Source organism: Myiozetetes cayanensis, unplaced genomic scaffold, assembly GCF_022539395.1.
Source record: "Myiozetetes cayanensis isolate MyiCay16 unplaced genomic scaffold, myiCay2020 scf4, whole genome shotgun sequence".
Classification (NCBI taxonomy): Eukaryota; Metazoa; Chordata; class Aves; order Passeriformes; family Tyrannidae; genus Myiozetetes; species Myiozetetes cayanensis.
Genome location: NW_026087631.1, coordinates 34,658,715 through 34,675,374, shown reverse-complemented (window position 1 = coordinate 34,675,374; position 16,660 = coordinate 34,658,715). Strand labels below are relative to the sequence as shown.

Below are 16,660 nucleotides of genomic sequence, written 5' to 3'. Positions count from 1 at the left end.
ATTTTCTCTCCTCTTGCTTCTAATTTACAAAAATAAAGTGCTTATGTTTGTGCAGGTAGTCAGGCCAGCAAGGATGGGGAAAGCTCCCAAACCCTTCTCCTACCGCTCTGGTATTGCACAAGGGCCCCTTAGAACTCCAGACCATGGGGGCTGGAAAGCAGAACGATAAAAAAGGGAACTAGGAGAAGGCACAGCTTTGTCTGTTGTCTCTTACACTTGACCCTTGGAGGTATTCAAGAGAAGGGAACAAATTGTGACTCTGCACACATAAATTCTGGGTTGGTTTTGTTTTGTTTTTTTTCAGGACTTGATGAAGTTAGAGGGGAAAACAGAACAAACCCAAACCAGTCTAGCAAGAACTGGGCAGTTAATACTGGCACCAGTGCATTGGTTGAAATAGGTCAAAATCATTAATAGCTGCTCATCTCTACATGACCTCAGTGCACCATCTTCCAGTTCTTTGGCACTCATCCTGATCCCCGGGGAGCAGTTGTCTTTTTCCATTAATAGCTATATTAAACTTTATTTTTGCTGTCCAGGTCTTTGACTTCCTCTAACACCAAGGACTGGTGTAAACTACCTGTTAGAAGATGCTGAGGAGCAGTGCAGGCGTCAGTGCCTATAAAAAGACCTGGAGCGTGTGCCTAAATACCACGCTCTGTTTGTTTTCTAGAACAGTGATGGCATTTAGCATTTTGATTATAGAAAATTTTTTTCTTTTTTTTTTCCTGAACACAGGACCTTGGTGATGGTTATCTTAGTAAAACACACTTCCAAGTAAGAAATAGACACATCCCACCAGATCTCAAGGAGAAAACCAATGATAATATTGAACAAACGTTACTTGCGCATGTTGAAGTAAGTACAGATTTTAAACTTCTGTGTTTATAAAATAAATAATGAAATTAAAAAATACTATGCTAGTAAGTCCTTCCAAAAAGACTCCAGATCTTAAGTTACAGTGTCTTTTAATTAGTTTTCATACAGTTATAGCAATACTAATTAATGCAACTAATTCAGGTGTTTTTGTGTGTGTAGAAAAAGCTTAAGCATGAAGATTTAGTTGTCTTAGAGGCAAAAATTAAAAGGATAAGGAAAATAAAATTCATTTAAAGTGCTATTTACTGCATATATATTGTGTATAAAACTTTTATATTCAGTGTATAGTTGTCTACTGTGGGACTAACTTTATATATTGAGCAATTGTTTGAAACTGGTGGCAGGAAATAAAACAGATTTGGTGTTCTTGAAGGAGACTAAACTTCTTTCTTCCAGAAAAATTAAAACTGTTCATTAAACTCTGGTCGTACTGATCTGAATAATTATTTGCTTGTTTGATTCTACATTAAACCTCCAGGTTATTGACTAATCAGGATATAAATAATAGAAACTCCCTCCTTTGTTATGGTTTGTTACCATTAATATGAAAATAAATCTTGGATTATAATTGACTGAAAACAATGTGTTCTATATATTGCAAACTGTTGAATAGATGGATGTGTTGTACTTTCCAGTTACCTTTTTCTGCAGTTCCTTTTCTCTTTTCATCAACACTCTGATTTCTTTTTTTTTTCCCTCCAGAGACTCTAGTACATTTCAGGGATTTCTGGTCTGAAATGAGTATTCTTTTGGCTTGGTTTGTGAAGGAAATGGCACTTAAAACAATCATTCTCTCTGTTAGTCTTGATGTAGTTGTTTCTGCTGATTTTTGGGCTCACTCACAGGTTTCCGCTGTACTATAAAGAGAGGTAGATATCTAAGTCATTTGACAGATTTTTAAGTTTTCCTTTAATTTAAATTGTAATATTTCTTAAAAAGAAGGCTGATATCAATGCTTCAGGGGTTGTTGCTTAATTGTCACTAACGACAGTATTTGTACACTTCAGTCCTGACTTGTAAGAACAGATTACTCTTTGTCTTCAAAATTGCTTTTGATGATTGTGACTTATTTTTTTAATAATGAATCAGGTCTTCATTACAGAGTTCATTTTAAAAGAACATACTGTAAAAAGCTATTGAGTCCTGCTTCTGGAAAAGAAGGTGTCAGCTATAGAAAATGTCATAACACAAAAAAGACTTCAAAGCCTGTTAAATACTGAAATGGAGTCTTAAATATACTGAAATATAATAATAAATGACATACTGAAATAAGATTCCAGGCCCAGCTCTCTGTGATTTATCAAGATCTTGATATTAATAATTACCTCTTGAAATATTTTGAAAGATTTCTTTGTTTTGAACCATAGTAACCTGTGGGGTGGAAGGGCCCTCTTTGAGAATGAGCCTTTGTACCTGTCATGTAGCAGCTCTAAAGATGAAGAGTGAAGCAAGAGAAAGGCCTTAAAAAATTCTGAAGGTTGTAAGACTATAAGAAAAAAAATTGGTTACTTCTCCAAAATATTCACTGTCATATTCTTCACTGAGCTGAGGGGTAATCAGACTGTTAAAGTTACTTAATCTATCAAATGGGAAAATCACACCAATAAGTTGGAAAATGAAATTTGTTATGTATACATAAAGTAAAACTGTGTGTTTAACACTAAGAAGAAAGATGGAAATGGTGACTGAAGAGGGGATAAATAGTTTGCTCAAGCACAGTCCTTCCTGTGTAAGATGCATGTTCTTTTTCACAGCTCTTGAATGCTTGAGTCCTGTTCCGCTATAATAACGTTCTGTTATTTAAATAGGGTATTTTTGCTTTTTAATGCACGTTGCATCCATGAATCCATGGTGTTATGGAATTACTGCAATTTGTTTGATTAAGTTATTGAAATGATTGTTCTGATGAATAGCAAAAGTAGTGGTCATGGTAGAAGTTGGAAAAGTTTCCTCTAGTTATGTGCATTCAATATTTAGCTTTTTCTTTTTTTCCTCAGAAAATTCATGCATTTTATTGTTTTATATTTGAAGCCTAAAGAGGATCTAGATAAGAATTTTAATTTGTTTTGGAAAAAGCATGGCCATTTTCTGATATTTGTGTGTTTCATAATTTTTAGTTCTAGAATTACTGTTATGATCCTGATTTTTCTATATTGTAGCTCTGTTATTTTTGTCTTAATGGAATACTTCCATCTGTCTAATCTGATCTCCTCCAAGGTCTGGTAGGAGATATGATAGAAGTTTTGGGTAGCATAATTAGCTAGGAACAGTAAGAAAGGAAAACAAGCAAATGAAGACTGGAGTAATCAATATCCATCGTTAGGAACAATCAGTGTTGAAAAAATCCGAGGAAAAAATGTATTGTGGTATATGACATAGAGGCCACAAGATTTTCCTCTCCTGATCCTGGGAATCCAGTTTAGAGGTTCCCAATAGAATGTTAGTTTTGACAGATAAGGGGAAAATCAGAGGACAGATTTTTGAAGTTGGGTGGAATTTTGGAAAAGTTATCCACGGTAAGGATTTAACTCCTGTGTAAATAATTGAACCCAAGACACCTCAGGGGAGAGGTGGTGTAGAATAAATCATTGAGTGTATCCTGTCGTAGTGAGGAGTACAATTAATACGTTGAAACTGCAGAATGGCAAAATTATTATTGTTCTGTTCATTTTTCATCTGTGAAGAGATACTGAAACCTAATGATACAATACAGAAAATACACAGAACAGCTGAAGTAGCTTTATTTGAATAGAAATTCCATTATGAGTTATCGCAGGATCAAAAATGTGCTGATCTTTTGGGATCTACAGGAAACCTGATCAAATTATTTGAAAAGTTTATTTCAACTCATTGATCAGTATGGACAGTTAATGTTTCCAAGTTTCCATTTCATTGTCTGGTATCTAAAGATCTAGAGACCTCCTGGTGAAGGAGTGATGAATAACTCTGTGTTTTCCACAGAGCAGTCTGTATTGTGTACTTGGTTCCATTGACACAAGTTGTGTTTTCATTTGAAAACCAAGAATAAAATCCTATGTGGGTTCCTTTCTGCTTATTTTAGATATCTGCAATATAGAGCTTGTCACTTAAAACTTTGTTTCAGGCTGAGGAAGTAAAAAAGCATTTTTGGGTATAAATCAGTCGACGTATTTTAGGTGTCTTCTCTTGGAGGAGATGAGTGTCTGTTTTCCTTTGGGGATGATCAAGGGGAGCTGGGTGGTTAACCAGAGTGTAAATTCCTGCATTTTGTTGTGTGAGCCTCATACAACAAAATATGGATCTGACCTCAGTGAAAGCAGTGTTAAAATTTGCTGCTGACTTCACTGAGGCTGAGATTTCAGTTTGATGCTGAAGCTTATACTTATTTGCGGATTGTATTTTGTGAAGTAGCAGCTCAAAAACAGTTTAAGGAAGTTTGTCGTTTGATACTTGGCAGTCACTGAGCTGTCAAGCTGGTTATCTAACCAGGTGCCTGGGGATCCTGTCTTAGACAGACCCTTCCTTTCCATTTCCTTTCCATCTTCCTAGAAAAGAACTGAGACTGTTCTTCTGGAACACCATTCCCTGTTTCTTTGTGGGTTTAGTTATATCAGGATATTCATTTTAACATCCCAGTTTGTAAACAGAAATTATTAATGATATGTGACTGATAATAAACAAACTTTAGACTAAGTTGTTGGATGTGCTTCTGACCAGTAAGCTCAGATTCAGTCCCTTGAATATGAGCTGAAGAGACATAAACCTTTTAGAGTCTCTTCCAATAGGATAAAAATAGCCTGAGATGCAAAGTGAGGGACAGACACAAAGACACAGTGCCATTTGAAGATTTTTAAGTTGCCATTTTGTCCTGGTTACATTTTTATTGAATCAGTTGTTGTCTTTCTGAGCTGTCCTGACTTTGTGCCAGAGGAGTGTCATCTGTACTTTTCCACAGGCAGCATAAATCTTGTGTAACCACCATACACAACCATCTTCACTATGTATTCTTTTCTTGATCCATAGTAAATCTGTCCTGCCAGGGGATCTATCAGTGAACAGGGAATTGTGTCATCTGTTCTATAGCAAGGACAGAACAGTTACATATACTATTGTGTGAGTTGCTGAAAAGGTGAAAAATAATATGCAAAATTCAAAATGAGGATAGTCCTCCTGCCTCAGAGAACTTATGTTCTTAAAGAGTAAATTGGGAAAATCTGGATTCACTTTATGCATTCTTTTTGTTTGTTATTCAAATAGCCCAAGGGAAGCAATAACTTGGAGTAATAATTCTCAGTGTGTGGTTTGTCTCAGCTCTTCTGGGTATTGCAGAAGAAGTGAGTCAGCATGGAACCATTCCTGGAGCTGGAGCCATTGCCACTTTATAGAGGAGTGGGCAGGTTGGTAATGTTGAAGGTCTGTTGATACCCGGTGTTGCCTTTGGAACAGGAGTGCTGAACCCCAACAAACACATTGATAAAGTTATGTATTTGCTAAACTTGGGCTCCGCCTTTGCTGGAAGATGTTCATTAGTGTTAGCGAAGATCTGCTTGATGGGGGATGTGGGAACAAGTCTGACATCTTCCTTAAGCTTCATAGTATCATGGTTTGCTGTTCAGCTGTGCTTTTCAGTTTGTAACAACTAGAAAATTCAAATTCTTAGCAATTATTAATAATTTTTTTCTCTAAACAAGTTCAGTATTTTTAGAATTAAGAACAACTCCCTTTTTTTTTTTTGTGCAAAAGTAAATAAGATGAATTCAGTGTAAACATTTGCAAAACCTCGGTATTTGTTGGATGGTTAAAACATGTGAAGTGATAGCCCAGCAAACAGTGCTTAAGGAGAAAAATGTAAATACATTTAATAGAATCCAGCACTCGCTGCAGGACATAATGAAAGGACCTTAGTAAAGAGGGGGAAAATCAAGTATTACATACTCACCTAAAACATCAGTTTGTAGTGAATGACCCAAACTTAAGAGCAATGGAGTTGTACCAGAAACCTTTTCAAATGCCATGTCACAGACAGTAAACCCATATTTTTGATGTAAAAGATAAATAAATCACTTATTCTAAGGAGATCTAATGTGTGTTGCAAAATGCAGCGAAGGTCCTTGTGATTTTGCTTGAAAATGGAAAATCTGAAAATGGAATTAGCCTTAATAAATAAGCCTTAATAAAGGCTAATTCCGTTTTCAGATTAATACATTTAAAGCACAAGAAAATATTCTGTTGTGGGTTTATTAACTGTTTTCTACATAAAAAGGCTTGGAAAATAGTGACATTGTTTGGAAAATCAAAGCTAGAGGAAACCTTGGCGTAGACATTACACCCTTTCCTGAAGCTGGAGAAACCTGAGGAAAGGAAGAGTGCTGTGGTGACAGAAAATGTTTGAATCCCAGACCTGTCCTGCTTTTGGGCTCCTGTATGATGGATGCCTCAGTCTTCATGGAAAAGGCTAAATGCTTCTCTCCCATAAAGTTCTGGAGACAGGGAGTTTTTGTCTCACAGACCCTTGTGTATCGTTTTCTGCATGTCACTTTGGAATCCTGGCAAACCTTGTTAGCAGTAGTTACATTTAGTTTCCAACAGCTTTGATGACATACTGTTGGCTTGGCTGTCATTGTGGGTGGTGGGCCCCTGATCTGAATTCTCTATCTTGCACATTCTTTGATTGCTGTTCTGTTTTACCCACTAATAGGTTTTTGCAAACCTTAGGAATGATATCAAAGGAAGTATATAAATTAATTATGAAGCTTTTGGGAGAGCTGAAGGAGGACATTGTAGGGCCTCCAAAAGTGGTTTCTTTTTCATTTAGATGTTAGTGATTTCAAGTTTTTATCTGCTATCTTGGTATTCAGAGCTGTCGCTTGATATTAGCAAAAAAATGCTACATCAGACACAGGAAAAGATGCTCTAATTCAGGTTTGGTAACTGAATGTGACAGTTTAGTTGGAGTTGAAGTGGTTGAAGGCATGACGTAATCCTAGCAGAATGTCTTTCTTCTGCAGTAAATAAACCTTTATTTCCTGTAGAGCACATACTGAGGCTGTGGGAAGGGAAGGTGGTTTTCCCAGAATCTGAACTTTGGGATGCTGGTAATACCAGTGACAAAATTATTTATAAGCTCATCTGTTTGGTCTGGTGATTCTGTATTATAGATAATAAAAAGAAATATTGGTGGTTTTTTTTTCATTTAGTGAATTTTTTTCATGGCATCAAGAAAATTGTTTTGGGAAATCTTTGTGGGTTGGTTTAGTGCATCTAGACAAAACCAAAAGCAGACTGAAGGATTAAAATTTTTCTAATTCTTCAAGTTAAAATTTAATTAAACAATTCAAGTGTGATTTAATTTAATAATTTTCATAATTTTTGCATGTGTGCTTTTTTAATACATTAAGTCATTATTATGAGATTGTAAAAAATAACTTTAAAAAACTGTGCCAGAGTAGACTTCAACACCAGCTGTCTTTACCCAGTAAATTATGTTAATTTACCTTAAAACTGTGGATGATTGTGTGGCCTACATATCTCTGATACTGCTTGCTTTACATGCAATTTAGTAAAGTCTTACACCTGCCCGGGCTGTGTGCTTCCCTTCTCAGTTTTCTGGGGTAATGTGCTTTTTTACAGGTCTTGATACTCTTTTATCAAGTGTTTTGATGCTTGGCATTTCTTGGTACCTGTGCAAAACATCCAGACATCCCAGCTTCCACAGTTTTATCAGTGGAAGGGCTTGCAAGAAATTAAATCTGCTTTTCTGTTTTCAATTAAAAAATATTACTGTTGTGGTCCTAATAAGAAAGATGGTTGTAAAAAAAGACATTTTTTGTTTGTTGTATTATTCACTGCCTCCCTCTCTCTCTTTTTTTCTCTTCCAAAAAATGTGCAAAATGAGCTACCATGAGTGGAAGAGATACTGAAGTGATGGCCAAACCAACAGGGCTTACGTTGGCATGTGTGGCCACACCATATAATAAATACTGTATTATTTATATATTGAAACTAACGTGTGTTGTAGCACAGTACCAGTGTGGCATTTCCTAAGTGATGCTGTGTTCCTGGGGATGAAGGTTTTGGGGGATCTAAATTCCCTAAATTGTATGCATATTAATATTAAAATGTATACTTCAGAATTGAGTAGAACATGATACCTATTGGTGGTAGTTGTTCAGAGCTGTTTAATCACTGAGATACATAAAATACAGTTTCCTTTGTGGTAAAGAGTTACTGACAAACACTACAGTGTCATGTTTCTTGTTTGTGAGCTAGTATCAGAAGCATTTGAAAAATACAGTCTTGGCAAAAAAAAAGTTACAATCTAGTCAATTGTTATATTTTACTTTTAATGACAAACTTCCAAATAATTCATGTTTCCAGTCTTGTGCACATACCTACCTTTGTTTCTCTTAATTTAAATTGTACTGGATCAGTATGATGCTGTAATTTTCTGGGGACAGTGCCCATCTGTATTGGAGCAATGGTTTTATTTTGGCCAAATGCCTGCGTTTGTAGCAGTGTCATATGATTATCTCCTAGTGTGTTTGGATTGTTCTCCTGCAGCACACAGGTCATGTTGACTTGGGGTGGATGTCACAGATTTAGGGCCTCTGAGTGGCTTTCTGGGAAGGAGGCAAAATGTCCATACTTCCATATGTTGCTGCATTGTGGAAAACTCATGGCTATTGTACTTTTAGCCGTGAGGTCTGTGCGTTTTGTTTCCTCCCAAGACCATCTCACCCTCATTGTTTCCGAACTCTCCAGATACATGAAAAAAGCCTTTTCTCCCCTTTGTCCCAAACAATGGTTATGATTTTCTGCTCTGGAAAAAGATGCAGTCTCATACTTTCTTCCCCTCGCCCCCTGCATGCTAAGGTTTTCTATACCACAAGTCTTGTTTGTTAGCCTTATTAATTAGAAAGCAGCCACTCCTAGATTTTTAATTAATATTATTTATTTATAAAATAGAATAAAATTATATTAATATTTTTATTAATATTGTAAATATAGTGATTTAGCTTTCTTCTTGAGGTCAGAATGGGACATTCCTCTAGAACAATATAATCAGTGTATGATTTTGAGGTCAAGTCCTTTCTAGATATAACTAAGTAACATTGAAGTTCATTGAGATTTAGGAACTTGTGGTGCAGGAAAATACTTGTAGAGTTACAAAATAGTTTGTTGTGAATCCTGAAAATAACTTGCCTTTCCCCACATAGACTAATGCACAATGAGGAGACACTGCTTTCTTACCTTGTAGGAGTCAAGACTTCACTAAAACTACTCTAAAAATGTAGCTATATATAAAATATGTATATAGAATAAGTCTTTTTCGTACTGCACTGGTATTCAGCACCATGTTGCTGATGCAGATGTTAAAATTTAGTACTAATGTGGTCATGAACACCCCAATTTCAAAATTACCTTTCTAGTTTACAGCAGAAATGAATTTGGTTCTTTGAATTTATATGAAATGCAGGTGTTTTCCTGAATGAGCAAGACAATAGATCTTTAATAAGTAGCAGGGTTTTTTCACTTTAATTCAGCTTGTTAGTGTTGTGCAATCTCTTTGCCCTGGTTTGCCAGGGACTAGTTCAGACAGCACTTAGACATGCTCACTGACATTTTAAATGAGACACACACTTGTGCTGTGTACAAGATACTCGGAGCACGTCCTAAGCAAAGGGAACAGTTGTTTAAATGTTTGGGAATGGGAAACACACACTTCTTGGCATAAATGCCTGTCGGTGACTGGGAGTATTTCGCTTAATGTGTGGCTTTCTCATGATAGTGTGTGGTGGTAGCAATGGAAATGAGTAATTTGAATTGACCCAAGCATCTTTTACCACTGTTTTGCTCTGAATTCTGGAGGATGACGTAAAGTCATAGGCTAAATAAGATTTAAGTTTGCTTTCTGAAGAGGAAAACAATAAAGTGTAAGAACTCCTTGGGATCATGAGACATGTTTTTCTGGGAGAAGTGATCAACTAAGATATGGAGAAAGGCAGACCTGTCTAGTAGAGAAGAGAGAAGGGTTTGTAAGAGACAAAAACCTTGTGCTGTAGGTCATACTTTATAACATATGCTTTGTGTCCATCTAGTGATTTTTCATAGAATCATAGAATCAGATGGGTTGGAAAGGACCTCTGAGATCATCAAGTCCAGCCCTTGATCCACTACCACCACAGTTACAAGACCATGGCACTACATGCCACATCCAGCCTCATCTTAAACACCTCCAGGGACAGAGAATCCACCACCTCCCTGGGCAGCCCATTCCAATGTCTGATTACCCTCTCTGTAAAGAATTTCTTCCTAACATCTAACCTAAACCTCCCCTGGCAGAGCTTGAGACCATGCCCTCTTGTGTTACTGATAGCTACCTGGGAGAAGAGACCAAACCCCGCCTGGCTACAACCTCCTCTCAGGGAGTTGTAGAGAGTGATGAGGTCTCCCCTGAGCCTCCTCTTCTCCAGACTAAACAACCTCAGCTCCCTCAGCCTCTCCTCACAGGACTTGTGCTCAAGTCCCTTCACCAGCCTGGTTGCTCTTCCCTGGACCTGCTCCAGCACCTCAATATCCTTCCTGAACTGAGGGGCCCAGAACTGGACACAGCACTCCAGGTGTGGCCTCACCAGTGCTGAGTACAGGGGAAGAATCATTTCCCTGGACCTGCTGGCCACACTGTTCCTGATCCAGGCCAGGATGCCATTGGCCTTCTTGGCCACCTGGGCACACTGCTGGCTCATGTTCAGCTTCCTGTCAGTCCAAACTCCTAGTTCTCTTTTCTGCCTGGTCGCTCTCCAGCCACTCTGTGCCCAGCCTGTAGCACTGCAGGGGTTGTTGTGGCCAAAGTGCAGGACCTGGCACTTGGCCTTGTTGAACCTCATCCCGCTTGAATCAGCCCAACCCTCCAGCCTATCCAGGTCCCTCTGCAGAGCCCTCCTGCCTTCCAGCTGATCAACACTTTCCCCCAGCTTGGTGTCATCTGCAAATTTGCTAATGGTGGACTCAGTCCCCTCATGTAAGGGTTGGACTTGATGATCTTGGAAGTCTCTTCCAACCCAGTTAATTCTATGGTTCTAAATCGTCAGTAAAGATATTAACAGAATTGGACCCAACATTGATCCCTGTAATATGATCATTAGTGTTTTCATCTGTATATTGTGTTTTTCCCTATTTGATAGCTTGCCAGTGAAATTTCTTTCCCAGACAGCTGAACCTAGCTTGCAGACTGACAGGGCATAAGAGAAACACCTTCAAAGGAAAGCACATTATAAAGCTTTCAGAAATCACCAGAAAGCGTTAACGGCTCTGTTGGCTGTTACACAATGGGATGCAGGAATTGCAATAATGTTCTTCTTCCATCTGGTGCCTGCAAACTTGCTGTTTTCGGAGTCATTCATTGCTGTGGCAAACTGTTCACTTATTCATTCTTGTGTAGTTGCCCGTTATTCTTTGGAAAAGACTTGGGTTGAAAGCAGCTCAGTTCTTCGTTACAGAAGTGCTCAGTGTCAAACATATTACAAGAAGATGTCAGTCCAAATGCAAATATCATCAAATTTCAAATCCTCTCTTCATGTTGTGTATATTTGGAATGTGCTGTGAAGGTGTAGTCCCAGGAGTGAGGATCTTGACTGACAATACTTAAAGGAAAATCATGCGACATCTGTGCCAAAATGTCTATCTTACGCTGAAGTTTCAATTTCCGTTTTAAATTCCCTGGCTTGCGTTAGCTAACATCTCAGCCTTAGTTTTCCTACTTTTCTTAGAATCTCTGTAGTTATTTTCTTTGTTGCATCTGGACTGGTTAATTTTCAGGACTGTGAGAGAGCCACTGACTCGAAGGTGTCACTCTGGGAGGGAGGAATGGTTTAATGAGCTAAAGCAAGTGACAACACAGGCAGGACACTTATTGCCAGAACATGACATAAAGGAGTTGATATAAAACTTCTGAGCACAAACCAATTAAAAATGTCCAACGCTTGGTCCTCCTTGAACATCTGAAATAATAATGTTCATGCAGCAAGAGTCTTTTGTAATATGTTTGTAGCAAGACAAGTTAACCAAGTTAACCATCACCTATCATATATTCTGTTGTCTTAGAATTTAAATTAATCTCTTCAGTCCAGCAGTAGTGAGCAGGAAAATTAACTTATTAATAGTTTTCCTGAAAGTATTACAGGAATTCCCAGCATTCTGCCCATTTCAGTTGAATGTCATATAACAATATGAATTTATGTAAATCTTGTGTTGCTTTGAGAAAGTGTGAGCAACAGAGGGGTGAGTTGAAACGACCTTGGAAATGTTAATTTTGTCAATATGGAAACTTTTAGGTGCTGTATGTGACTTTGTCTTCTCCACCTTTTTTCTTGTAGGATTTGGTGCTCCCTGTAGTGATATGGCTGTGGTAGTTGTTCATGGGATCTGTCACTGTGTGTTCCATGTCTGTGTGCTGCAGGTGTAGTGACTGAAATACCAACCACCAAGTCTCTTACTAAGAGGTTTCAAGGGCTTTTAGCATGAAAGCTTAGCTCATATAGGTAGATATATGGGAAAGCCAGTGGTTTTTTTGAGTCATTTCCTTTAGAAATGCTCTGGAGATCACTTAAGAGACTGTCTGTCACCAAAGTTTCTGTTGAAGTTGTTTGCCATTTCTTTTGGTGCTTCTGCGTAAATAAAGGTCTGGTCTGCTTGAGTTTAGGCAGCAGCTATGGTCCAAATATGATCTGGACAGATGGTCATGGAGACCTTCAAAACCAGTTATTTCTTCACCAGACAAGCTGAAACTTCAGCCCTGAATCTGAACTAATGAATCTGAACTAAGTGTCTGGCTTAAGCAAACCAAGTTCCATCTTCATTAGTGCTTCAGCTTGTGAAATCTTTGCTTTCCCTTCTATATACTCAGACAAATTCATGCTTTTGGGATGTTGGTATGCAATACGGATCATTTTAGAAGTGAGATGTGTCAGAAGAATTAAACACTGGTATCTGGGCCATACAATTTTTAGTATTTCCTGGGAGTTGTGGCAGGGTCTGAACTGAGCTGATACTTGGCAGTGGTGGATCCTTTGGCTCTTTAGTAGAAGCTTCTGAGTACAAAATGCTGTGGAAAATCAGGCCACATAGGCACTGAAATAAGAAGATGCTAATCTGAATGAGAGTCTCTGATTTTGAAGGTTTTGTCCAAGATTTAGAAGCTCAGGAAAAGTTAATTGTCTTGAGATGTTACACAGGTTTGTAAGAACAAAGATAAGAGCAGGGAAAAACTTCCCATATGTAATTTTTAACCCCAGGTAGGATGCATGGAATATATTTAAATATCTTCTTTGTAGGCCCTTTGTCTTTCAGCCGTGTCACAGCATGTGCTCTAATGTGTTTTTAATGTATAAGTAGTCCAGTGATTAAAATACAGAAATGCAGATAAAGAAAAACTGAAGACTTCACTGAATCAGAGTTTTGATGCCATGGTCTGGTATTATTTAGCTTAAAAAAAAATTACAACTGCATCCAATTAAATACAAATCTAAATGGTAGACACTCTCATGAGTTTCTAACCTTTAAAATATTTCTACTTACTGTCTATTAATGTTAGCTCTGATTTTCCTGTTCCTCTTTTTTTCCCCCCACATTTTAGAAAGATAGAAACTTATTTGCTATTTAACATCAAAGACGTAGTTTTTGTGTAAACTGTAACTTCACAAATTAGATTTCTAAGAAAAATGTTAAACATTGGAAAGATGAGTCTGATACTAGGAGTTAGAGAGGTAGAATACTGTCCTTTAGGTTGTGTTAGAAAAGATGTTTTGATCTGTTTTCCTGTGATGTGTGTTTGTCTCTGCTCTTGCCCCTGCTCAGAAATTCTTCCATCAGTGCAATGATCATAACCACATTGGAGCAAGGCAGAGGTTTTTTGAGATAATTAAGTTCCTAAGTGGAATTAAATGGCTGAGTGGAGGACAGGCCATGAAGGTGCTCTGCCTGAAGTATCTTTGTGTATGCATGCCAGAGAATGCACGAGAAAGGTGTTCCAGCTGAAGCAAAAGCCCTTCCTTGGACCTCACACTCAGTTGACCACAAGATACAAATCTGAAGGAAAGAAAAACCACCCAGACAACATTTCAAAGTAATTCCAGGTAATTCTGGGTGTATAATATTTAACAAGCAACTTGATGAGCAATTTCAAAATGTTTTGTCATGTGAATTTGATGCAATACAAAAAAATAAATAGGAATTGATTAAAGAACTATGCCTGCATAAAGAAAAGTTTTTTGCTATTGTTTTTTACCTCTCTTACCTTAACTACCTGTGCTTTGGGAAGACAGAGAGTGCATTTGATTAAATGTGGGTAAAGGCACCCTTGTATTCCTGGCAGAATATACAAAGTGTATGGATATTAAGAGTTTACATTCTTTGGCAAAACCCATTATACCTTTAGCTCATACAGCATCTGTCCCTGTGAGTAGCAGATTTGAATGTCTTTGAACAGTAAGAATACATAGACAAGGTGTTTTTTTCACCACTGTTAACCACATTTGTGGTATTACACTTTATTTACTGCTCCAGGTTTTTCACCTCTTCTGCCAACATTACTGATTTTCTTTGTCTCTGCATGAAAAGAGCATTCTGCTGCCACAGTAGAGTCTCATTACAGAATTGTATTTCTAACCCATCTCTAGAAATACCTCCAAAAATAACTGGACTTTAACATCCTTTTTTTTTTTTCAAGTCTTCTTTTTGAAAACTGCTGAGGTAATACTGTGACAGAAATATTGGTAAAATAGAAGAAGTAGAAAAATAACATGTGTGGGGTGATTAGTGATGTCTTTCAGTTAATGTACTTAATTATCTTCAAATGAAATCCCTGTTGTAATCTGATGCACCTGATTATGTGGGAGGGGTCCTCAAACTATTTTATTTACCTGGTATTTTCAAATTTTGTACATTGATATTTTAAACTATTTCTGAGAATTCACTTCTACCTGCTGTTTTTCAAAGGCAGCCCTTGATCTCAGATCTCCTCACTGTATGTAGACACCTGTTGTAGGTGTTCCAGTGCCTCTTTTTTCAGTCAGATCTGGGAATCTTGCTGTGATGAGTTGTTCCCTTGTATGTGTGAAGTCCTTCATAAAGGACAGCACGCTTCAAAGATGTAAATAAAATGTAATTAAAAAGCATAATCAGTTTTCTTTAGTGATTGAAGAACATTTAATAGCTATGCATGAGTAATACAACAAAGTGCTTAAGCAAATCAAATCAAAATCAAGTGCCTCGAAATTTTTTAAATAGTAATTATTAAGAACTGAACACTTGACACTTGGAGCTGAACTTATTAATAATATGTCGTCATACAGGGAGTGAATAGATGAATAGAAAGAAGTGTGAAGAACAGGAGGGAAGTGAGCTGATGCAATACTTTGGTAAGGAAAGGGATGAGCCCATTCTAGTAATTTAGAGCCTTTTTTTAGAGTTTCAAATGCCAGAAGTGAGATTACGAATAGTTTCATTTTCAGCATCAGAAGACCATAAATTGTCAGTTTTTCCTGCTTTTTTTGTTTTTTTCCTGACCATTTTTTGTCTCTCTACAGTATTGAAGTATCAAAGAATGGGTATTAAAAAATTTCTTATCTCTGACTATAGAGTAGGTACAGTTATATTCAGCTGGTGCTGGAATAAAATATTTATTCTTAAATAATAAGAAGAATACAGAAAACCTCTTCAACACATCTCTCAAAAATAGGTTAGGAAAAATATTTGTTGTGGAACTAGAAATCAGTTCTGGAGGATTCACAACTTTCTAGGTTAAAAGAACAGTTGAAACAAGAAGTTTTGAGTGTGTTGCTAATAGGATTTGAAGCAGACTTGTAGAATTATTTTTCCCTGCTAGTCTGTAGCAAGTGGCTTGTTGATAACTACGGCATTATTAAATTTAATTACTATTCTGGTATTATTTCTAAAATGGAAGAGTCTTCTGTGTATAATAGTTGATGGCTTTGTCTCAGCAGTCATGTTTCTTAATGAGCGAAAGCTGAAACTCCTTCGAATCTTGTTTCAGCACGTAGTAAGAATTACAGAATAGCTGGTCTTAGAAAACAGGCTTGAGTGGACGAATCATTAATTGATTCTATGTAAAACAAATAGATGGACAACTTAAGTGTTTATTTTTCTTAATCTCCAAAGGGCAAATTTTATTTTCTGAAAGATATTTAATAGTTTTGAGCGAAGCATGCTTTGACTTCTTTCAATAGAATGTACTGGATAGTCTGAAAAGCAGCCGTTGTGGCAGATCATTAGGAAAATAAAGTAACACTTAGGGATGGAGGAAAAGTATAGCTTAGGCTTTTCAAATACGAAGATTTCCAAAAAGACAACCTACTTTGTATTTTGAAAATAGGTCTGAAAAGATGCTGAGACAAATACCAAAATATTCTTTAACCCTGCATATAAAAATATTAAAGGAAGAGAAGCAAACCCAGGCGAAGATAGCAGAGAGAACTGTATTTTATTCTCTTCATAAGGTAAATGGAAATAAATTCCTATTTCCACTAAAGGTGATTTCAGAGAAGGCAGGATGGCTAATGAGAGTGGGGGTGTATGTAGACAGTAATTGCTTTGATCAAGGGGGAAACAAAATTTGAGAGGAGATCGTGAAGTAGAAAGTAAGAGAGAACTTCTACTGTAGTAATTTATGTCAGGTATAAGAAAAATGTTGTGTTTTTTCTTTCTTCCTTTTTTATTTTAAAAGGCAAAAAGCTTTAGGTTTTTTAGCCTGGCATTAGTGTTATTCAAGCTTTTGAAGAAATTA

The 16,660-nt window shown here is 37.1% G+C and overlaps 1 protein-coding gene across 1 annotated transcript in view; it reads left to right on the top strand.

The window, feature by feature from the left end:
* Window positions 1-16,660, top strand: part of ATG10 (autophagy related 10) — a 59,715-nt gene that overhangs the window by 5,720 nt on the left and 37,335 nt on the right. The window contains exon 3 of the mRNA XM_050329229.1: window positions 739-858. Within this exon, the coding sequence (XP_050185186.1) occupies window positions 739-858 (120 nt within the window). The remainder of the gene's footprint in view (window positions 1-738; window positions 859-16,660) is intronic.